Genomic DNA, 23,898 nt, shown 5'->3' on the forward strand with positions numbered 1-23,898 from the left:
TTCGGCCAGCTGGGAAGAAATTACTGGCAGCAAGAGTTCAAGAGTGCTGACAGAAAATCAAGAGCGTGTGAACTAGAGCAGACCATTATTCGGGTCTTCTGGGACATACAGCTGAATGTCAACTTCACAGCGAGACTAACGGACCACCTGTGCGGGCAGTCACAAGAAAGCTTGATGTATTATAACCAAAACAGCCTGTTCAAACCAGGAAGTTATCTTGAGCTTGTCTTCCTACAAGCCCACTAAACCTGAAACTGCCATTCTGCGCAAAAGACAACTTCAACACTGGCACTTCACCCAACACTGACGAAAGTAAGCTGCATCGTGTAACGTGCCAGCAGTAAGCTTTCTGAAGCAGGAGAAGGGCCCACGAGCTTACCTTCCATGGTGTAATTCAGGAACCTGTCTCGGCTCCAGAAAGGGAGCTTTTTTGGCTTGGCTTGGGTCAATGACCATAAAATTATCATTACCAAAGAGAACGCATTAACAGTTGCAGACTCAGGGTAATGTCTTTACTTGCTTGATTTTGTGGACAAAAACTGATGAAAGGGTGCCCAATGTGACTAGTTATCCTGTCCAGGAGTCCGTGATTTCAAGAAGTTTGACAATCATTTAATTGGCTAACAATCGCCAAGCATACTTGTGCTGTCATTTGAAACAAAACCATGCACTTTAAGGAACGGTGACAATTTCTTTAGGTGTGGGGAGCACCTGCACTGCATATATAATTTTGGTTAAAAAGAAAGTAAGGCGGAATGGGCCATATAAAATTAATGACAATAATTTTGGCATAAGTAGATTTTTGCTCAAACCATCTGAAAGTTTCTTGTTTCAGAAAGTATTAAATTTTGTTAAACGTAGCTGCTGTCAGATGATTCTATATAAGCATTTGGCCTTATGCAATACTATTTGCTTTAAATAAAATTTTTGGGTTTTATTTGTCAAAACCTCAATATGATTGCTGAACGACATATTGTCGGGCAAAGGCACAAATACACAGATGATATACAAAAACATGTCACAGGTGCTGCTAATAACTTAATTCGAAACACAACAGGATACTGTATATATACTCTTCCGAATGCACAGGCGCACTAGCCACTTCGGGAAGACAACAGAGGGCGATTATCCATGCTAACACAATCATTTTGAATATCTAAAGAAAGCAAGTTCCACGTCGTACAAAACAACAGAGGTCTGACTTACACAAGCACTACTTTTTTATGTAAAACGCTTTGAGTAGCTTACATGCAATTTTATCTTTACTTCTGCCTGGGATCTTCACATCATAAAATCTCGCACGACAAGGGCAGGCTTTTTTTGCTGATAGATGCGCATTCAAGTCTGTCGTCATGTTTTTAGCATGCTCCCTCATTCAATCATTGATGCAGCAGCCAGTTTGTCCTACATAGGACTTTCCACAAGGCAGTGGGATTTCATAAACCACACCGGGACCACATTGCCCGTAATGTGTTACATGTTGTACTTAGCAGCTTACCTTAGATCTGCCCATTATGCGGGGACACGTTCGCGCCAGCCTATTGGGAACAGAGAACAATAGAGGCACTCCATGCCTGTTCGCCACTTTCTTTAAATTGTGGCTCAACTTATGCACATACGGTACAACTTGCGGTCTTGGGCCACTCGGCTCACCAGCTCTGGCCTCATTCACCAGTGTGCTCGCTTTTGTAGTGTTCTCTTTTCCCAATATGCTGGCCCAACTGTGTCCCCGCATAATGGGCAGATCTAAGGTAGGCTGCCAAGTACAACACGTCACACCTTACTGGCGATGTGCTACCAGAGGGGTTTATGAAATCCCACTGTCTTGTGGAAAGTCCTATGTAGGACAAACTGGCCGCTGCATCAATGATCGAATCATGGAGCATGCTAACATGACGAAAGACTTGAATGCGCATCTTTCAGCACACTGTAAAGCCTGTCCTTGTCGTGCGAGATTTCATGATGGGAAGATCCTGGGGAGAACTAAAGATAAAACAGCACGTGAGCTGTTGGAAGCATTTTACATAAAAGAAAAAACGTAGTGCTTGTGAAAGTTGACCTAAATTGTTTTCATGATGTGGAACTTGCTTTCTTTAGATCTTCAAAATGATCGTGTTAGCCCTGATAATCGCCCTCTGTGCTCTGCCCGAAGTGGCTGGTGCGCCTGCACGTTGTGAGGAGTACATATACTGTATCTCGCTGTGCTTCAAATAAAGTTGTTTGTAGCGCCTGTGACGTGTCTGTGTATCTTCTGTGTATTTGTGCCTTTGCGCTACGTCGTTCAGCAAACAGCAACTTGCCTAACACCAAGTCCTTCTGCACAATATGATTATGGGGGACACTGTAGTGGGGAACTCTGGATTAACTTTGAACACCAGGGGTATGTGCCCAATGCTTATGGGGGTGTTGTTGCACTTTGCTGCCATCAAAACGGTGGCCGTTGTGCATGGGATTTTATCATGCGCCATTCGGCTTAGCAGTGCAATGCCAAAGCCACTACGACACCACGATTTTTAGTTTTGCTGGCAGAATAGCAGTTTCCAAGTAATTTAATTAGCTCGACCTGTTGATGCTGCTCTCTAAAAGTAGATTTTATGCATGTTACTTATGTTGCTTCAGTACTAGTAATTATTATTACTCAAATAATGCCTTTTTTACTGTAATAACACTTGTTTCAGTGATCTGCTAATGTAACAGGTTATTCTACGACACTATAATGCAAGTTTCCTTAGGAGTCATAAGCATTGCAGGAAACCACTTATTTTCAATAAATTTTGTTCAGTATCGCATGTTCTGAATGCTAAAGCATTCTTACCTGTGTGAATGTCAGCTAAACTGCTTTTGCCTATGTGTTATCTTATTGCATGTGTGAAAAAAAACTGTTGGCTTTTGTTTACTTTTTCAGGCGCACGGCAAGCTCTCACTCAAGCAACACATTCCAGTGGTCTTCTGTCAACAGACTGGGTGTATTGAAGTACCATTACAAGGTCCAATAAACAACGCTTGCGAGATGTGTGACGTGCTCTTGCTTAAAATCGGAGGACCTCACTATTAATGTAAGCTTGAATAGGTGTGCTGAAGAACCTGTGTAACGTGTACTTGTTTATTAACAAGTACAAACCATTACCTCACCTGACATTTTTTTTCACCTCAACATAACTCTTTACTGTAGATTTCTGAACAAACCATTACAGCAACACAACACTGCAGTAAGGTCAGCACAAGTGTTCATGCATGAACACTTGTGTTTACAAGTATTGTATTTGCATTATTATACTAAATATGAATATAAGGTGCGTATCTTTTTCAGGGTGCATACTCTCGCAGGTCGTACAAGCTCGTCATCTTGTACGCACTCAGCTCGTAGAAACGAACTCGTTCATAATGTACGAGAATCTCGTTCAGTGACAAGAACGCAATCTCGTACACATGTGTGCGAGAAATGTACGCGATGGTTGCTGCGTAGACTGTACGAGGTTCTCGTAGACTCAACGAGTTCTCGCACAGTCTACGGAGCAATAATCGCGTACACTATTTCTCGTACATTCTCGTTCACATTTTTTTCAATAGGGATCTCTCTTGCTGCGGTACGAAGCATAACAAAAACACGCAGATATTCGGTTTGTATGTTTTATTGTCTAAACGTTAATTCGTCTATTGAAGCAACAGATTAAACAAATAACTGATGTTTCCTTGAATAATTCTCGAAGTCACGTGTCACTACGAGTGACGTCACAGCACTGTGATCTACGTAGACACACTTGTGCGAAATGCGGTGACTCTCCGTCTGGCAGCGCGCGGCCATAGAATAAAGAACCAAAGGAGAAGGGCAAACGGCTTTTAGTTTGAAATCTGACCTGTTTCCGCGGCGTGTAGTGGTGTAATACTTAGCAGACACGCTCGCTAGCGCGCATTGTATGCACTGCGCTTGCCAGCTCAAAATGGCTCGACCTGGTGAGGGGCCCTTTGAGAGGGTGGCGCGCATCAAGCTGCCATCCTCGGCTCACCCTCGCACGCTTTCCTTCGGCCACACAACTTACCGCGAGCGGTCTTATCGCACTAGACTTTATGCGGAACCTCACGGTTACGCCGACGGCTAAAAATCCGCATGGAGTGCCCATATAATAAAATGGTAAGGCCAGAAACGCATGGCGGGTCGAGAACAGATGCAAGAAGCGTTCGTCTAAGCAACAGGTCCCACGAGATGCAAGGAATGCGTGTTTTCTGTTTACTGATGGCGTATACCTACTTTGGAGGATTGGGCAAGAGTCGGGTGGGAAGTAAAAATGGTCCTTAGTTCTGACTAGAAGACAACGGCAACGTTTGGGGAAGAATCAAAGGAAAATAACAATGTACGAGAAATTTGAGAAGAAAGCCGCGTGAAAGAAATCGAAATTCCTCAACGAGTGAGCAGCCATCTCATTGGATGGGAGACGTATGGAAAGTGTGACTTAATGTGAAAAAGGTGTCACGTAGCGGAGAGGAGCCAGATGACGAAAGTGTAGGTATTGTTGGGAAGTCCGAGGGTCCGAGCGGCCACGAAGGTCCCATGACTGGTGTCGTGCCAAGTGCCGGGAGGAGATATCCAGAGAGTTGAGAAAAGCGTTTTATATACACATGTACCTATTTTAAAGCAAGGGCTCCATGGCGATCGGAGTGCCAAGTCGTTGCACATCCGAGCGTCTACATCATCTCCGAGCGTCCCTCACAACACTCAAACTCCGCTTTTTACGCAGTTAGTTTCCCCCTTTCACTCGATGAGGGTGTTCATCGCAGTTCTTCAGTTCTTCTTGGCCAATCGCAAACTTTGACCAGTTCACACTAACCCGCCCATGATGTGTCCCCGTTCCGCCAGGCTCCGCCTCCAATGTTGCCTGATCGCCCCCACACACCAGGCAACGGGTGGCAACTTGGGAATCAAACGTCGACGTGATTACCACGGGAAAGCTCGACGTTGGCCCCTTTCAAGTATTAGTGGCCGCTCCGTGACGGTCAGTTTGACAGGGTCCGGATACTGGCCTTCTCGGAAACCGCGCAACGTAGTCCGGACACTTGCAAGTTCCAGACAGCTTCCTGAAACTACTGCAAGAAACGCGGACACATTGAAAAGGCGTGCCTGAAAAAACGGAAAGAGGCAAGCACGAACAAGAACATTAACATCGAATATCCCCGACACGGAACTTCGACAACGGCCTCAGCACCATGTCACGACTCAACAGGATTCACCAGACGCGGCACTTTACGAGCTCAACACCTTAATCGACGCGTCCATGAAGCACGCAGATGGTCATGACACAGCTATCCGTAGATGGCAAGTCATTAGAGTTCGAAGTCGACTCAGGTGGAGCCAGGGGCGGATCCAGGATTTTTCTGAGGAGGGGGGGGGGGGGGGCAGCTTCTGTCAATGATGATGATGATGATGATAAGTAGCCTTTCTTATTTACCGAAATTTACCGTTTTTCTTCACGATAAACCCGCGTTTTATACGGCTAAAGCAACACCTGTAGCCCTCCGTGGTGGCTCAGTCAGCTCAGGCGTTGCAATGAGCACGAGATCGCGGGATCAAATCCCGGCCGCGGCGGCCGCATTTCGATGGAGGCGAAATGCAATAACGCCCGTGTTCTTGCGTTGTAGTGCAGGTTAAAGAACCCCAGGTGGTCAAAATTAATGCGGAGCCTTCCACTACGGCGTGCCTCATAATCAGAACTGGTTTTGGCACGTAAAACCCCAGAAAGAGGAAGAAGACCTGTAGCGAAGCCAGGTATCGGTTTCTCCGAGCTTATAGAAAAACGATGTTACCCAATACAGCCATGTGCTTGGCGGCTGCGCCTGATAATACAGGGTGTTCAAAACTAAGTGTTATGGTTTTCTTAAAGTTAGGCACTGGGAGGCACGCGAAGACCACCTGTGTAAATAAGTTATGTGGCTAGGGGGGCACAAAGTGAGATAATAATTATCGCTGTGAGCAGCGCAATTAACTAAAATTGAACAATTATTTTTTATTGACTACAGTAAGTGGGTATATGTTTGTATTGAAAACTTAGAGACAGTGGAGTTTCTACACAGTATCAGTCGGAAGAATTATTCTAGCGTGTCCGTGCTCCGAGATATCAGACTCCAAATTTCAATTGTCGTACTGCGCAGAATAATCGAGAATAAAGACGCGACAATTCTCATGAATTCCCGTGAATGGTCATGAAGCTCAGTGACCACTTCTGTGGAGGGATGGCGGTGCCATCTTCTCTCTTGAGTCGTGGTGGTGTGTTGACTGGAGGAACGTTCTTGAATACGGGCGTAACGCTCCGCTCCACCGCAGCAACCACTACGCTGGTTGTTTACGATATGCGAATCACCGCGTATGAAGACTCACGACGCCACCTACAAAAATAACAATGTGGCGTAGTAGGCGAGAGCGCGAGCCAGCGTCTTCATGTTTTGTTTCCCACGCGACGTCATCCTTTTACACAAGGCGCGCATCTGCTCCCGTTTTAACCACGCTACGCCATCCTAGGCCCGCGCGCTGGCGTTGGCCGCTGACGTCACGCTCCCCCACTTCGCAGCCGCGGCTCGAGGCTTCGCCCCGCTCCGCGAGAACGCCCACTCAGATAAACGGATCCGGTGGGCTTGAGCCTCCTATGCTTAATGTACATACGACAATAAAACTGCGCAGTTACAATGAAAAGCTACGCCATCCTAGGCCCGCGCGCTGGCGTTGGCCGCTGACGTCACGCTCCCCCACTTCGCAGCCGCGGCTCGAGGCTTCGCACCGCTCCGCGAGAACGCCCACTCAGATAAACGGATCCGGTGGGCTTGAGCCTCCTATGCTTAATGTACATACGACAATAAAACTGCGCAGTTACAATGAAAAACTTGTAGCGTACGAACGGTACTGTGCTCGTACTGGATATTGTCAACGTGTAACTGTGATCACAATGAGTGCTACAGTTAAAAAAAGTTGCCTATGCGTAGTTCTTAGTTTAGCTGTTAGTTGTTATTATTTATATATGAACACTTCAGCAAGAGATCTCTATCATTAAGCAGGTTGGTCGCGGAACCGATGACAGCCAATGAGGCAACCGTTGACACCCCAAGGGGAAACGAAGTTAATCAGGCGCGAAGGCGCTCGAGCGGACCTCGGCGTGTTTGGTAAAAGGGACGTCCCCTCGTTCATTCGACGCCACCGAGGGACGAGTAAGGCACGGCAGGCGCCAGGAGGTCCCAGGTGTTCATGAGAAAAAATAACTACGGCAACTTCGCGACACCACACTCCTACGGAATACAACTAAGTTTGTGAGCGAGCTAGCTTTACTTCTACATGGCTGATACCGCTGGTACTCGCCAAAAAATACTTTTGAATAATGCTGGTGGCCATATTTTTATGCGACAGGGCCATCCCCCTGTCAGCGAGGGGGCGATGCAGAAATCTGAGGGGGGGGGGGGGGTCAGGACATCCGGACATCCCCCCTGGATCCGCGCCTGGGTGCAGCCTGCACCCTCATCAGTGACGCCACGTTCAAGTCCATGTGGACAGATGACCCACCACGGCTTGAGACAGACAACGTCGTCCTACGCACCTGGTCAGGCCAGGCCCTTCGTGTTCTCGGATGTGCAACGGTGGATGTAACGCACAGGAACAAGACCCTGACATTACCGCTTGTTGTCATCAAGGGAGGAGCAGGGTGTAACCTCCTTGGACGCAACTGGTTTCCTCATCTGGGTATACATATCACGCAGAAGAGCCCACCCAAAGCTCCTATTCCCACCTGGGACCGTCCCCAGACACCATGGCACACGGTGCACGTTGACTACGCGGGGCCACTACTCGGGCGCACTGCTTGGTTGTTGTGGACGCACGCACAAAGTGTGTGGAAGTTCGGCACGTGACGCAAGCAACATCCGGGGTTGTCATCGATGTGCTCCGAAGCCTATTTGCAACGTTTGGCATTCCCTGAAAGGTCGTCTCCGACATCGGAAAAGCCTTTATTTCCACCGAGGTAAAGCAATTCTACACGGCGAATGGCATTCAGGCTATAACATCACCAGCGTACCACCCTGCAACAAACGGCCAGGCGGAACGCTATGTGGCAGAGCTGAAGAGAGCACTCCTGAGGGATACAGACAAGTCCATACAGTGCCGACTTGCAAGATTCCTGTATCGACAACACACAACTATACACACTGCCGCAGGGATGACACCTGTGAAAGCCATGTTCGAGCGAGAACTTCTATGCCCTCTTGATCTGCTCAAGCGGGAGACGGAGATTCAAATCCCTGAAAGCCAGGAGACATTACCGAAATCACGTCGCTTCGCTGTAGGGGAGAGAGTACTCATCCGTCAATTTTTGAAAAAGCCGGATTGGATTGAAGGCGAAATACCCTGCCGCGTCGGACCACGATCCTGGCTGGTAAAAAGCGACCAAGGAAAGGTTCGGCGCCACCTCAACCACATGAAGAAGACGAGCCAGACCGGACAATTAGCAAGCAAATCACCGATAGATTATTGCATAGCAGACGATCTCTCAGGCACCACGTCAGAAGAGACACCGTCGAGTTCTGCGGTTCAACGGCCTGGCTCACTCGACAGGCAAGACAATACTTCCGTGCAACCGTCGACCTCGACGTCACAAGCTGGAACCACCCGGAAACTGCGACCACCTGAACTTAGGCTTCCTCCAGACCGATATGGAGACTTCGTCTAAGGGAGGACGAATTGAAATGTCGCGCTAGAAGAAGACGACAACGAAGTGCGCGCGCAAATGCACGGGACGTGATGGCACGAGCGCGGGCTTGTCAACGAACGCTGGCTAGTTGACTCCAACGCCTAAGCTTGCCGCTTAACGTGTTCATGTACCCTTGTTTGTAATAAATCGTCGGCAGCCACAACCTGCTGCACAGACGTAACACTTTTCATGTACAGATACTTGCACACTTTAGCTGCCCATTTATTTTCATCCATGTTCCTGAGCCTTTCTTCAAAACTATTTTTGCTCTCCCAAACACAAATGGCATCCTGAGGTGCACTCTTCGAAATGCAAAAACTGTGAAGGCATAGCGACCCTAAATCACATGCTCTGGGCTTGCCCAGCGCTAAACGGTCTACATGGGAACCAAGAGTCATGGGAATCCTCCCTTCATAGCCAGGAAGAACATGCCCAAAAACAAGCCATCTGTCAAGCCCAGGCCGCCGCCGGAAGCCAACTGATTCCGGCCGACGTCTAGGGGGGAGGTAGGCGGTGAAAGGGGGAGCTGCGTTAGGGTGGCTAGAAGGGGAGGTGTGAATACCGGCGGCGCAAGCGTGACCCCCCAGCGCACTGATGCCGCAGGGCGGCGCTGCTGACCGAGGAGCGGGAAGGCGCGCAGCCGAAATGAGCGCATCGCCAGCCTCGGGTATCGCGCGCTTTCTGCGAGCGTCATGGAATACGTCTTTATCATGAAATCAACGTTTTATCAGCACACATCATTACTCCTGTGAGATTTTACGGGCCCAGTCCGCATTGCGTCAATAGATTCAAACGCGTTTTTTTTTTTTTTTTTCTCCTTCGGATCAGGATCATATAGGGGCTGGGGGCTCTGGAATAATTTCGACCACTTCGGGTTCTTTAACGCGCACTGACACCTTACGGCACACGGGTGCCTTGCACTTCGACTACCTCAAAATGCGACCGTCGTCCTCGAGGTCAGCAGTAATCACCCTATGCGTGCCGTACGTATGACCTGTAAACTGCAGTCATTACCCGATTACTTCTCGACGTACAAACCACTTTATGCCAGCGCTTGCTGACCTGTAGCATGTCCTTTCGACGCTCAAATAAGCAATTTCCTATGATCGCAGACAGCAACAGATCTGGTCATAAAATCGTATATTTAAGTGAGGAAAAAAACTATGGGAAAATTTGATGTACAACACGCAAGATTTCAGTGCTTTTAGTTTATTCTCAATGTCCTGCTGAATGACACCTTTAAGCAAAAAATGAATCCTTGTTACACAATAAAAACGTACAACTGACGATGTCAGGGCAGCAGAATGCTCTAGGCAACCAATTTTTAGCACATCACGACTGCAAAGCACACCACCATGATCGACTGCATAAACTCTGTTACAGCTTTGGCATGCAAACGAGTGAGCTTGTTTTCAAGGGCATCGACCAGCTTGTAGAATGGTTCTGATGGATATAAAAGGCCCCCAAGGTCCCTTCTGTTTGTTCTTTAGATTCCACAACAGTTTCGTTGTGAAGCTGCCCAGCCAAGTAGATGCTACAGCTGGCAAGTCCTTCTCCAATGAAGATACACTACCATTTTGATTATCACAACAGCCGCGGCATTTCATTCATTGTAAACTCTGCAGTCTGGTAACGAGCAATGTTTTGTTTAAACTTTTGCAGTGACTACAGTTTCAAAGGTCGCTTAAACTCGAAAATTAACAATTCTTCTGCGACTGGATTGGGCATTCCGTCCCGCTGTATATTTGCAGCCTCCCCATCTGCCGGTGGGCATGTATTCCCCCGTCTTGTCAATAGACAAGCGCCGCTTCTCTTGTAAGATAATAATAATAATAATAATAATAATAATAATAATAATAATAATAATAATAATAATAATAATAATAATAATAATAATAATAATAGTTTATTCGTACTCAGAGAGTCGAATATGTAGTCCAGGCATACAGGGTCACAGAAGGCGGAACTTGCTACACCGAAGTGGTTTGCGTGCCGAACCTGGGACCCGTGGAGCACGTGAGGCATCTCTTCTTTTTCTTTCTTTCGTCAGAGTCCTACTAATGTATTTTGGCAAGTTCGGAAGTACTGTGGGCACGGCATCTTCTGAGAGGGCAAGAATGCGACGTGGTAGCAAGACTGCAGTTCCATTAATAAAGTCGCGAACGATAAACCTAAGGAAAAAAAAAAAAACAGATGGTGGTGATCAGATTGAGCTAGCGTGAAAGGCCTCGTGAATAATACTAGGATGGCAATGCCACGACGATGCTGTGCAACACGCTATGTACCGCGTGAAACACCCCAAAACTGGCGACGAGACCAAAACTGACGGTGAAGGCACGGAGGCAAGGCCGGCAGGCCTTCCCGCGCCGCGAGCGGCAGCGCCATATTTCCCCTGGTGGCATCGGTGCGCAAGGGGGTCACGCGCGCCTCAAGGAAAGCGCCGCCGGTATTCACACCTCCCCTTCTAGCCACCCTAGCTGCGTCTCACCCCGATCACCCATACTCTCTGACGGGTGCAAATAAAGTGCTTTCTCTCTCTCTCTCTCTATGCTTCTCTGACTTCAAAAGAGGCCCAACCCATGTCACCCTGCACTGCCTCCTTTGTGGTATTACCATAGGCTCCCAAAGCCAATCGGCCTACTGATCTTTGGTTAACTTCTAACCCCGACAAGATATCCGATGGCATTTGCGAACGTTAGCGCTGGCACCATATTACACCTGTCCAGATTCCACGCACCACCTCATACTTAGTGTGGCCCCACAGTGCTCTGTGTTTCATTATTGCTGCATTCCGCTTTGGGTATGACTTACTGTATAATTGACACTACGTACGTAGTTACTCGTCTCTTCATTAAAGATCATATAATTCCTGATTTCTGTGCTAAACTCAATGCCTAGATTTGTCGCTGCGTTGCCACATATTCTAAAGTATCTGTAAACTCATTTTTTATTATTTTTTATTCTCCGCTAGTGGTCCGCTAGTAGTTTTATTGTCCGCTAGGATGGATGGATGGATGGATGGATGAGGCTGAACCCTTTAAATCGGGCGGTGACATACGCCACCTAGCCATGACTATTAAGATAATTTGTACTTTGTGGTGGGTGAAATTTCACCCCTGCCTTAATTTTATCCACCAATCAGATAACCTCTGTTTGGTTATTTCTACCCGCTTAAAGTCTATTTTGCCTTCACTGTCCCTAAACCCCAATGCTTTGAAAAATGTGGTTGATCCCTCTTATATAGGAATCGGTATAGAACACGAAAGTGAAACGTGTCTTCACAGAAGTAGTGTAATGTTTATTGCACATTGATATATAATGTCTATTGGTGTTTTGTGGCTAAAGCGCCCTTAGGCGTTGATGCACCCACGCTGACGCCTGGTGGCACGTCTCCTCCATCACGACTACCAACGTCGATGACCATGAGCAACCGTCGTGCATATGGAAGCTGCACTACGCTGCACACGCTAGCACAACGCGAAAGACGAAGCACGTAACTGACACACTAATACAACGCGCAAGACAAAGCACGTAACTGAATCGTCACCGAGTCAAATCAGCGCGTACAGCGCGTCGTAATTGCAGCCTCCGCGATCAACTTCAGAAACATTTTCAGAGCTAATTGCGGAGGCCACGCTCCGCTGTGCTGAGTACGGTGAACGCCACCTAGGTGGCGTTGGTAGTGCTTCTTGATGCCAGCGTCCCTTCGAATGCTGGCATCGAGGCGTCGTAGTACTGAGACCACCGAAGCGTTCACTGTCGGTGCGCGTTAAGGCCGGAATACATGGAGCGAATAACCGGCGTCCGAGCGAAGAACTTCGTCGGGCGGCGAACGTCCGACGGCCGGCGTCAAGAAATTTGCCGTCCGCAGCCGATCTGCCTGTCCAAACATTTTCGTCGGGCGAACGCCGCCGCCGGAAGCGTCTAGCGCGCAGCGGTGGACGACAGCCAATCAGGAGGCACTAGTTCCGGTCGCAATGCATGCTGGTGTTTCGCGCGCGCGCGCCTTTTCGCGTCGTCTGCAATCGCGTTGGTGTTGCCGTGTCTGCATGTCTCTGCACCGATTGAGTAGTTCCTAGTATGATCTCTCAGGAATCGCGTTGTATTTGTACATCCCATATCCGCTGATCTGCGAGGAAACAGACAAGCAGTGCAAGCTCTCTACAACAACCTTCAACAGAAATCTTCTGATCTCAGAGGCCACATGCTGTCGTCATGCCTATCTCCCGACTTCCCCGATAGATGGCGTTGGCATCGGATATTTCTTTCGCTAGGCTTAGACGCGTTCGAAACGAGAAGCGATCTCGAAAACTACTCAAGGTTATCCATAATACTCTGTCGTCGAAGCGGCCTGAGACTAAGCGAAAGCCGTTTACGCAGTCATTTGCTTCCAACTAAGTGAATTCTACAAGGACAACGCCAAATTCAGTTCGAAGCGGGCGGCCGGGACCGCCGCCAACACGGCGGCCAACGCGCGGCGGCGTTCGCCGCATGTATTGCAACACAGCAAACATCCTGCGTCGTGTCGCCGCGTCGTTACTTGACGCGTGAAGTTCGTCGAGAAAGTTCGCTCCATGTATCCCGGGCTTTAGTGTCATAATGCAGTACTTCTCTTTTCTGCTCATAGGCGGCGGCACCGCCCCGAGCAAGAGCGCGGGTACACGGAGGAGTGTTAGATATATAAGGCGCGTCTGTGTAGCTCTTTGCGAATGCGTTTGTGGCACAATGGGTTAAACGCTCAACGATCTATCGTCGCGGACCGAGAGGTCGTGGGTTCGATTCCCAAATTTTGCATGTTTGTGGAACTTTTTCTTCTGGTTTCTTTCTTTGTATTGTGTTCTATGACGTATTTCCGTGACGGAAATACGTCAGTGAAGTCTTGGTGGACCCCGGAATAAAACACTTTCGTGTTAAAAATCAGCCCCGTTGCCTTGCACTGTAGGGTTAAGCCCCTTACAGAAAAGTATGAGGTGTTCAGCCGTTTCCTCTTCTTCTCCACACGCACAGCACAACGTGTCTATACCTTGGTACTTGACTCGGTACATCTTAGTCCGCAATACTCCCGTCCTGGCTTCAAACAACAAAGAGCTTCCCCTAGAATTATCGTAGATATTTTCTTTGGCAATTTTTTGCTTGAAAGTTCGGTATGTGCCCAGTGCTGATTTCGTCTGCATCCCTGTTTTCCACAGACCCCTCTCTGTTTCCTTAACCTTTTTCTTAACCGCTGTTTCCTGGTTTGCACCCCTCCGGCAGTCCAAATATTTGATTGACAGTTTTCTGGTCAGCTTCCTCCATTTTGTATCAACATTCCTCATGTACAAATAACTGAAAACTCTCCTTGCCCACCGCTTTTCTGCCATCTCTCTCAATCGCTCCTCAAATTCTATCTTGCTGCTGGCTTCCCTGCCCTCGAATGACGTCCATCCCATGTCACCCTGTACCCCCTGATTTGGTGTATTTCCGTGTGCTCCCAGAGCCAGTCTACCTACCCCTCGCTGCTTAAAGAGTATTCTTCGACAGCGACATGGCGTGGCGTAGTCAACTATCACATATTTGCGATAAGCTTAGAAACGATTCGTGATTATTCTTTCACATTAAATCTATCGTCCTGTTTCAAGTTAAAAAAAAAAAAAGCTATTGCGCATGCCTTGGTCTAGCTAAAGCACTCGATCTTCGATATGGGATTACTGTTTTTGCGTTTTGCCCCACCCGCGCCTATGGCAAAATCGTGTTGATTCTTTGTTAAAAAATATATATATATATAAAAAAAAACATAGCCTACAACACTTCGTCAATCACAAATCGTAACATCTTCTCAGCGCTTGGGCTGTCATGCTTCTGGACTCTGTGCAAACTGTGGTGCTACGGCATTTTTGGTTCAGTGATGTTAAATTATGTTACACAGCCCCCTGAAGCCTTAGTAGTAGTGTTCGCTTTGTAGTTCCGCGATCCTCAACGAGATATGCTGAAGCTAGACGTTGTGTTTATGTGCCGAAAATTCTGAAGGATTTGCCAAATTAGGCATTCTCCATTACACCAAAAAATGCATTGAAAACATGATTTGTTCACTGTAGCACGGTTGCTTTAGCATTTATAAAATATATGTACTTTTTATCTTCTTGGTGTTTGTTGATTCTTGCTCCGTGATTTGCTCCTTGTGCGTGTTAAGCGTCCTAACTGTTAGTCGTCCTGCATTATCTTGTTATATGCGATCGATGCTAAAGTAAATATTGCACGCTCGTTCGCTGATTTTGCCGGGCTAATCCCTCAAGCAAGGCCCGTTTCTTGTACTCTGTACTCCTTTGTGCAATAAATTATTATTATTATTATTATTATATTATTATTATTATTATTATTATTATTATTATTATTATTATTATTATTATTATTATTATTATTATTCCTTCATATGCCGTCGTTTTCAAGATATCTTGAGTTGTGGAGTGCTGCATTGCAGTCTTAGGGTAGCTTCAAGAGAAACGTTTTTCTGTGTGATAAGGAACGCTGTAAACTTGTTTCAAATTGTCGCATTTTTCATGCGGAAGACCGGGTAATTTGTGAAACACAGCATTCTCGAAAATGCACGAAAAACCTGCTTGAAACCGAAACCAAAAATTAGAATATGGGCTTTTTTATGTAAAAGGAAGGTTGTAAAGAGCCTTAATATTTGCAGGTAAATTATTGTAGCTTTAAATACGGTAAAAACTTGTTTTTATAGCATAGGATTTAGTGGTCGTGATGCCTCTTTCAACTGCCATCAAGCTTGGCAACATTGGTTAACATGCATCCCAGAATTCTAAGCTAATGCAAATGGCCGCTTGACTACCGGGCGCTGTTTCTAGGCGCTGCTGAACCGGTCGTTCGAGGGCGTGTTTTGTAAATGTTGTTATACTATATTACGGTGAAAGTATTTCTAAAATCGGTCTCGAGATGGTAAGTGCGGCCTCCATAAATAAGCTTTTTGTCATGATGGTCTGGCTGCGTTATTGCTCAGCCTATTTCATGAGCTAACATAGCATTAAGCCGTGGTTTACGATGGTCTGCATCCCTGCAGATGCTTCCGCTGCAATAGTCTTGATCGTATAGAACGAATAACTACTGAAGTGCGGTGTCCACGCTTTGCGCATTCTGCGTTAAGTACGCTGGGGCGAACAATCCCGCGGCTTCATTAAGTGGGCGTTTTGAAGCATTATACGAGCAAGGAAAACTAAAGTAACCCAAACGCTTACGAGTGGCGTCTCGGTGCGTCCAACGTTAACAGTCTCGTGCAGAATGAAATGTGCGGTACAGTGAGACACCGACTGGGGGAGATGGGCATATTGCCATTATTGAGTAGTGACCAATTGATTTCTTCAAAAAAGCCAGCTTTGTCGCCAAGCGCTTGTGTTGTTTCCTTCGGCGTTACGCTCGACATTGTCTGCAAATGCGTGACTCCGTGCCATCTGGCCCAGTTTAAAAGTTTTATTTCGTTCCTGACTTTTCTTCGGCGGTCTTCGTCGTCTACTTTGATATCGACTCGCGCTGTGATACTGTCATCACCGGCGGGCGTGTTGCGTGCCTTGTCCAACGCGATTGGGGGTACCGGCGCCGTTCTCGTTGATGACCCCATCTTTTCTTTGCAGATGCAATTTATGCTGCTGTTCAGCCGTCAGGGCAAGCTGCGGCTTCAGAAGTGGTACATGGCTCATCCAGACAAGTTGAAGAAGAAGATCACTCGTGAACTAGTCACGACCATTCTTGCCCGGAAGCCAAAGATGTGCTCCTTCCTCGAATGGAAGGACCTCAAAGTCGTCTACAAACGGTATGCTCGGCTTCCATGGCGACTGTTGTTCATGTGGGTTGTGTTCACTAGACATTGATCATGCTGCGTGATGCACAGCTCTTGTATATCACGCGTACGGGCATATGCAAAGTTATACCGTACATAAGGTGAAATCTCCTTAGGAATAAGGGCATTCCTTAAATTCCTGGAAAGCTGGCGTGAAGGTTAGTGTTGTAGAAACCTGCAGACTTCATGACATGAGTGAAGTTTACAGACCCGGCTTAGTGTAGCTCACGTTTGTGATTTATCGCTAACGAAAAAAATAATGCTGCATTGCCACACACCATGAAATCCCTGAGCTTCATTTAAACAGACCCCAATGCTAAAAATTATCTGACTTTACTAATCAATTAAGACTGCTCAATTAAATGAATTAAATTACACCTTTGACTGCACCCCTCTGGGTGCCGCCAGGTTTAATCACGCCGTGGTGCTTTCATTGCTCGCACCAGCCTACCCCCATTGCCTTTGTGTATGATGGCAGCACATGACACCAGTATGGTGCAGCAGGCTGCTGTTTCAGCGTCTATCGTTGACAGTGACTGAGGGAATGACACAAAGCTTTGGCGAAAGCTTCAGAGGGCATCCTAATGTCAGATATTAATCTTTTCAAGTTCGTTATGACTTGTCCATATGGTGCGAACACCCTCATAACGTTGTGTATACTAGAAGGCAGTGATGGAAGCAGTATTTCAAGACATGATAGTGCATACTCTCCGAGCCTTAAATAAATGAGGGCCTTTACTCATTTTATTTTCTTTAATCACTTTGAAGTCTACAAGAACTGAAATTTGAGCGAGTTTGTAAGAATTCATACGTGACTTAAAGCGGAAAAAACGAAGACAGGAAAGGGGGGGGGGGGGGGCAGACCAGAGGAGTGCTACTTCAAACTAAGGTTTATTTTCGGAACACGCCTATTTATCAGTCGACACGGACATCAAAGGCAAAGTATATCTATGCGCAAGCGCGCTCCGGACCTCCCCCCCAAAGTAAAAATAAAGAAGAGCTCCAAAAGCCTAAGACTCATTGAAATGAGCTCTGACTCGGGCCTTTAACATGGGGGCACTCATTGTTGGATTTGCAGCAAAGAAGCGACTTATCAAGATATGCTATTTCACTTGTGTGAAGGTTTATCGAGGGCTGGCTGGCACGTGTAGAACCATCTTTTTTATGTATAAAGCCTGAACAACCTCTCTAGTTGGCCTATCTCGGTGATGGAAAAGGACTGACGTGCCTTGCAGAACGGGTTCGCATCCGCATTGTTGGCAGGTGCGGCAAAACACAAATATGGTGACCGTTTGAGGGAGATGTGGGGTTCTCTAAGGGGTGGTTGCACATTTTTTTCCTTGGTTGAGGCATGAAGAAACAACTATGGAGAACACACAACAGGACAGAAGCTACTGTCACAGTTAGCAAAATGTCATTAGAGGAATACATCTTTTTTTTGTTAGTTCTCCATTGGTTAGTTAAAAACTTTATTGAGGTAGGCTCACGTTAGCGACGTTAGGGCAACTGCCACGCTGGGACTGTCAGGCCAAGCCTGTCAGCTGCTCTGCGGGCCTGCTGGACGGCCCAGAGATGCTTCTCCATTGTCATCGCAAAACACTCCGAGCTGATCACATACAAATATCCGTATGAGGATGCCCTTGATGCCATTCGACTAACCAGAAAGCAGCCTTACTCTATCTACATACTGCGGATTAGCAGATTACCGTATTTGCACGATTCTATCGCGCCAACAATTGCAACGCGCAGTCATATTACCGACCAAATATTCACAAAAATAACTTGGCGCCGATTCTACCGAGCACATCAAGTAATAAAACCCGAGTCGAAAGTTACCATGTTGAAACAATCTTGCAGAACATACAATGGCACATATACATGCACACGGCTGAACCTTAGCGGCTAGTCGCAATTGGAGTCCGACGATTGTTTTGTCTATCGCTGTCTCTTCTCGCTGTCTGTCAACCACAGAAAGTCATCTTCAGTTCTATTTAATGCATTAGAAATGCCACACTTCTTGAAGGCTCACGCAACCATTGTCTGTGGGAGGACCTTGAACCCACCTTGTGATGTCTGCGAGCATCGCTTTCTTCAGACGACCTCATTCGATAGCAGTGTGGCTAGTTACCTTGCATTGAACTGTTCATTTCAGTAAGAATCGGTTTTGTTTTTGATTTTTAGTAGAATTAGTTACAACTGCAACCTTTTATAGAAAAAGGGTGCGTATTAGAATCGTGCAAATATGGTACACTGAGCACATTTACGTATGGTGATCCCATTTAGGTCCGTACCAAGGATTTGAATTAGTAGTGTTCTCTGTGCTGCAACTCCTTGCGTTGCATTAACATCATTATTCTACACCTGTGTTTCAGTTGTCTATGGATATATGATTGAGCACATTCTACCGGCAAACCAGCTCCCAGTTATAGAGGATTAACCGAAAAGACAAATCTTTTGAACAGTGGTCGTACTGGGGGTCGGTGCACAAATGATAGCACAGTGTACTTAGGTTCTAGGCAGAAAGTTGCATCCATAAAAAAATTCTAGAATTTAAAGTCTGAAATGAACCTACAGGCTATGAGACTGTTGAGAGATCCAATGTAGTGGTATCTATGGGTTCATTTTGGCTACTTGGTGTTCTTTAACATGCACCTAAATCTAGGCACAGGAGCATTTTTGCATTTCGCCCTGACTGGAACGTGGCCATTGCCACTGGGAATCAAGCCACCGCTGAGGCACCGCAGCTGATCTTGCGGCACAAAATGGTTGGGCTAAAGTCCCTTCATAATTTTAAACTACCGCTACTCTGTTAGCTCTGCCCCCGCCGCGCAACCTCCTCGGCCCTTGCACGTCCCCTCCACAGGAACCGGCTTTTCACCTGTTTTTCAGCATGATGATAGGTCTGCCTGCCGTTACCATTGGAAATTCGAGGATCTTGCGTTTTGCTTGTGCTTTTCCAACTGTTACTCAGTCGGAAATGCAGCACTATAGGTTCTGCTTTCGGCTGTGAACAATTATGTGTGAAGATGAAGCCTCTCGATCGCACTTTTTGTGATTGTTAGGATCCATTGACTGTTTTACTGAAAATCGAAATAGCGGCTTGAGTAGCTTTCTTTCCACCTTACTTCGATGTGTGCGTCAGTCACTTTGATACAATGAATGCAGGCCCTGAAAAAATTAAACAAACCCATGGACGGACGATGCACTCATGATTAATTCATTATATGAAGGCACGCTGAATGTGATACCTGTGGTGCACAGGCAAGAAAAAAAAACATGCAAAGGGCACTTAGTTATCCCTACATGGATTAATGCGAAAGCATTGTGACTACTGCGCGATGCCTATGCTCTTTCAGTCGTCTTAATTGAACTTCACCTTAACACCAAAGGTCGTGGGTTTGCCTCCTACCAAGTCGTGGGTTCGAGTACCTTAATTAACTATATCTTAATTAACTGTGCTTTAGTTAACTTCATTTTAACTAACAGCAAAGGTTGTAGGTTCAAGTGCCGTAATGGACTCTCTAATTTAACCTGCCTTAATTAACTTCACCTTAATTCACTCTGCCTCAACTCACTCTGCCCTAATTAACTTTGCCTTAATAGATGTCATCAAATGCCTCGATTGGCTCACTTGACTTTTTGGACCATCGTGGTCATGCCAACGTCGACGACGCCCGATTTTCTGTTTCATGAGTCATATAATGCTTTTCTTTAAAAAGCCAAACACATAGATGTGCCACAAGCAATACTAGATCAGATGCACAAAGTAAAGCATCTTATCATGTATCAGAAAAAATGTCTGGAGTATAGGTATTAAAGCTTCTTTCACATCAGTATGCCCCATTCATACAGCTTTAAGAAGAAATCAACCTCCTCATAAACGTTACCTTCAGCATTCTCGATGCTGTTAGCACCATTTTTCAAAATTTTCTACACCATTGGGATGCGCAACTGGCCCAAAATTATGCTGCGGCCTGTCCGTGGGAGCCAGACATTGCCATGTGCAGCGTGCGAGAAGAATCGAGGAGGAAAGCGGCCGGGGGGAGGAGAGTCTCGCTACTTTCAAATTATCAAGGGGCTTTAGGTTGGGCATGCCTGAAGCGCCATCTTGTTCCTACTGAGAAATCTAGTCATTGAAAAGCGCCTGTAGATTTGTAATGATGTGTATGGATGTTTGTTGTGGTTCTATATAAGTAGTTTAAAAATGTGTCATAATAATTTAAGTGCTACATTGCCCCAGTAAGCAAGTCCAAATCATGATATGCTTTCTGATGTAGGCACACTCATATATAAATAAACTATATACGTATGTTAAACACCATATGACACACAGCTTGTGTGCAATCTAATCTTCTAGCTTCTCTGAGCATGTTTCTCCTAAATGAATTATGATTGGAGGCCTAAGTGCTGTTCCGGAAATTGAAAACCAAATGATCACTTACTTCCTTTACACTTCTGCTTGCGTGTTTGCACAACGCGAATAGGCATACGCTTTGTTTTGAATCCGTGCTAGGGCGTGGATAACTTTCTTGCAAAGGGCATGTTTGAGGCCGCGGAAAAACATTTTTATTGCTTCAAGCCTCTCATCATCTGGGTTCTCGCGTGTTGACTGCATGGGGTCGAAGCCAGTTTAGAGTTTCTTCAATAGGGTGGTTCTTCCTTCATGTGTCATCATGACATAATAGGCAGTAGCTATCTTTATCATCTTCACCATACTACCTTCATCTTCCTACCCTATCTCTGTTATTATTTCAAACCCCTTTCCCAGCACAGAGTAGCTGGCTAGATTCACATCACTCAGGCTGATCTCTCCCCTCTCTCGCTATGCTGACACATGAAAAAACATGCTGTATGGTTAACTGTTTAGCAGTAAAGAAAACTATGAAAGAACAAGCCTCCATGTGGTGTCTCATTAGCTCTTAGCACCGAGGCAGGAGCTGTAGTTGTCCTATGACATTGTACCAATATTGCCAAAGAAGTGCCTTACTTGTCCAAGATGCAGTTTTTTTTTTTTTTTGGCGAAACTAAATTTTGCACTTCAGCTCATTGCAGAAAATGCAACTGAGCTTGGGTGTTCACATTTATTATTTAGTATTCATTTACTTAGAATATGCTCAGATAATATTATTTTTTTGTTGCTTAGAGGTGAAACCTCGTCTTGAAATCAGGCTTTATTCTTTAACATTTTGCGTGAATGTGAAAAGATATGCACAGCACATATTTTCTGAATCTGAACATTATGTGCAATAGCGTGGTACAGTATAGAAAGATTGGGAACTTTTGTGCATTTTTTCGAAAATGAACTTGAGGCGGAAAGCACTCCATGCCGTGAGGTCGTATCTCGCTGCTGATGTGTTAGCTTTTGAGTTGCAGTCTGTCTTCTCCTGTCATACTCACTTGGTGTGAAACAATAATTTTGAAGGCTGCCTTGTGCCACGTGTAGTTGAGGGTCTTATAATTAGATGCTTATGGTGCCAGCTTGATGTGTAACAAGAGTTTCATATGGATGGGCTCTTGGGCAAGCCTGAGAGAGAGAGAAAGTGAACATAATTTTCCACGTTTGGTATTAACTTAATTTGCATGCTTTTCCAGCTTGCGCCAGCTCGTACAAGAAAGGCAGATAATTTATTGCGCCTTTTGCAGTACACCATTAAGGGAAACAGAGGAAAAACTAAAAGAAATAACTTGCGAAGTTAAAGAAGCAACATGCATTGCTAAAGACAGTTATTTGGAAACTATTCAGTCACAATTAAAAGATGAACCAAAAGAGTTTTGGAGACACGTGAGAAAGAACGGCAAGGATGTAGTAAATATTCCCCCTCTCGTGTCTGGCGACGTCACACTTGATGATGACGCTGAGAAAGCAGAATGCTTCAACGCCTACTTCTGTTCTGTTTGTCACTCCTGCAACAATGCTTTCTGCGGGCGAACCAGCGCTGCTTGAAACATGTGACATGAATGATGATGTAATCGACTTGTGCGGCATCGAATCGTTGCTTCGAGGGCTCGACTCTTGCAAAGCCTGTGGTCCTGATGACTTACCCAACTTCCTGTTGAAATCATACGCTGGATTAATATCGAAGTACTTAAATAAATTTTTGTCAAGTCGCTGCTCGAAGCCTCCCTTCCTGATGGCTGGAAAACAGGTATTGTGGTCCCTGTTTATAAATCGGGCCCTAGAAGCAATGTTTCAAACGGTCCTCCAATATCACTGACCTCCATTGCATGTAAAATACTAGAGCATATTCTATTCACGAGCATTGTAGCTCATTTGAATACTAATTCTGCAATTATGTCCTGTCAACACGTATTTCGTAAGGGGTTTTCTTGTGTTACGCAGTTGTTAGAATTCACAAACGATATTGCTAGTGCTTTGGGTAAATGACTTTCAGTTGAATGTATCTTCCTCGATTTCAGAAAGGCTTTCGACACGGTACCCCATTCATTGCTCATAGAAAAAGTGCTTAAATATGAAATTCACCCACAGGTTGTCTCAAGGGTTAAAAAATATCTACCCTGCGTTAGTGGTTGTAAACGGGGTTCAGTTGCGCCTGCAAGAAGTTACATCCGGTGTACCTCGGTGCTCCGTCCTGGGGCCTTTACTGTTTTTATTGTCTATAAATGATATTGGCAAAGGTCTAAATCACAGCTAAGGCTGTTTGCGGATGACTGTGTGCTATATAGAATGACTAGCAGCCTGTATGATGCCAGCCTAATTCAGCAAGACCTCAGTCTAATTAGTGAATGGTGCACTAAGTGGCGCACGCAGCTAAACCTAACCAAAACAGTCAGCATGACATTCACTCGAAAGAAGAACTCTTTAAATTTATCTTACACCTTGAATAACAATGTAATGGCTAAAGTAACACAGTTTAATTACCTAGGTGTTTAGTACACCCCAGAATTATCATGGCAGAAACAGGTTAACTATGTAACCGCTAAGGCAGGGAAAATGCTAGGTTTTCTTCCTTGGAACTCCAGAGCTTTCAGCCAGTCTGCACAATAGCTGCTGCACAAAACGTATTTAAGGTCCGTCCTCGAGTATGCCTGCCTAGTGCGGGACCCTCCGATTGATAACCTTGAGAGGGCACAGAATCTAGGTGTGCGGTACGTGTCGGGTCAACACTAAGTTAATTTCAGTGCTACGAATGCTAAGGAAGAATTTAAATGGGATACCTTAAAAGTACGACGCAGAAAGCCGCGTCTGAAGCTTTTTCATTCCATATACCGCAGTACAGTTTGTATACAAAGGAACAAGTATATAATGCCGCCTCATTACCAGTCACAACGCATGGACCATGAGCTAAAGGTATGAGAAGTTCCGTGCAAGACAGAAATGCTTACGAAATC

The 23,898-nt window shown here is 45.9% G+C and overlaps 1 protein-coding gene across 3 annotated transcripts in view; it reads left to right on the forward strand.

Annotated features, from left to right (window-relative positions):
• The first annotated feature begins 15,525 nt into the window (after positions 1 to 15,525).
• Positions 15,526 to 23,898, forward strand: part of LOC119441704 (AP-1 complex subunit sigma-2) — a 37,156-nt gene continuing 28,783 nt past the window's right edge. For all 3 annotated transcript variants that reach the window (XM_037706298.2, XM_037706300.2, XM_037706299.2), the window contains exons 1-2: positions 15,526 to 15,653; positions 16,343 to 16,521. In XM_037706298.2, the coding sequence (XP_037562226.1) occupies positions 15,651 to 15,653; positions 16,343 to 16,521 (182 nt within the window). In that variant the 5' untranslated portion in view covers positions 15,526 to 15,650. The remainder of the gene's footprint in view (positions 15,654 to 16,342; positions 16,522 to 23,898) is intronic.

This window comes from Dermacentor silvarum, chromosome 2 (assembly GCF_013339745.2).
Source record: "Dermacentor silvarum isolate Dsil-2018 chromosome 2, BIME_Dsil_1.4, whole genome shotgun sequence".
Taxonomy (NCBI): Eukaryota; Metazoa; Arthropoda; class Arachnida; order Ixodida; family Ixodidae; genus Dermacentor; species Dermacentor silvarum.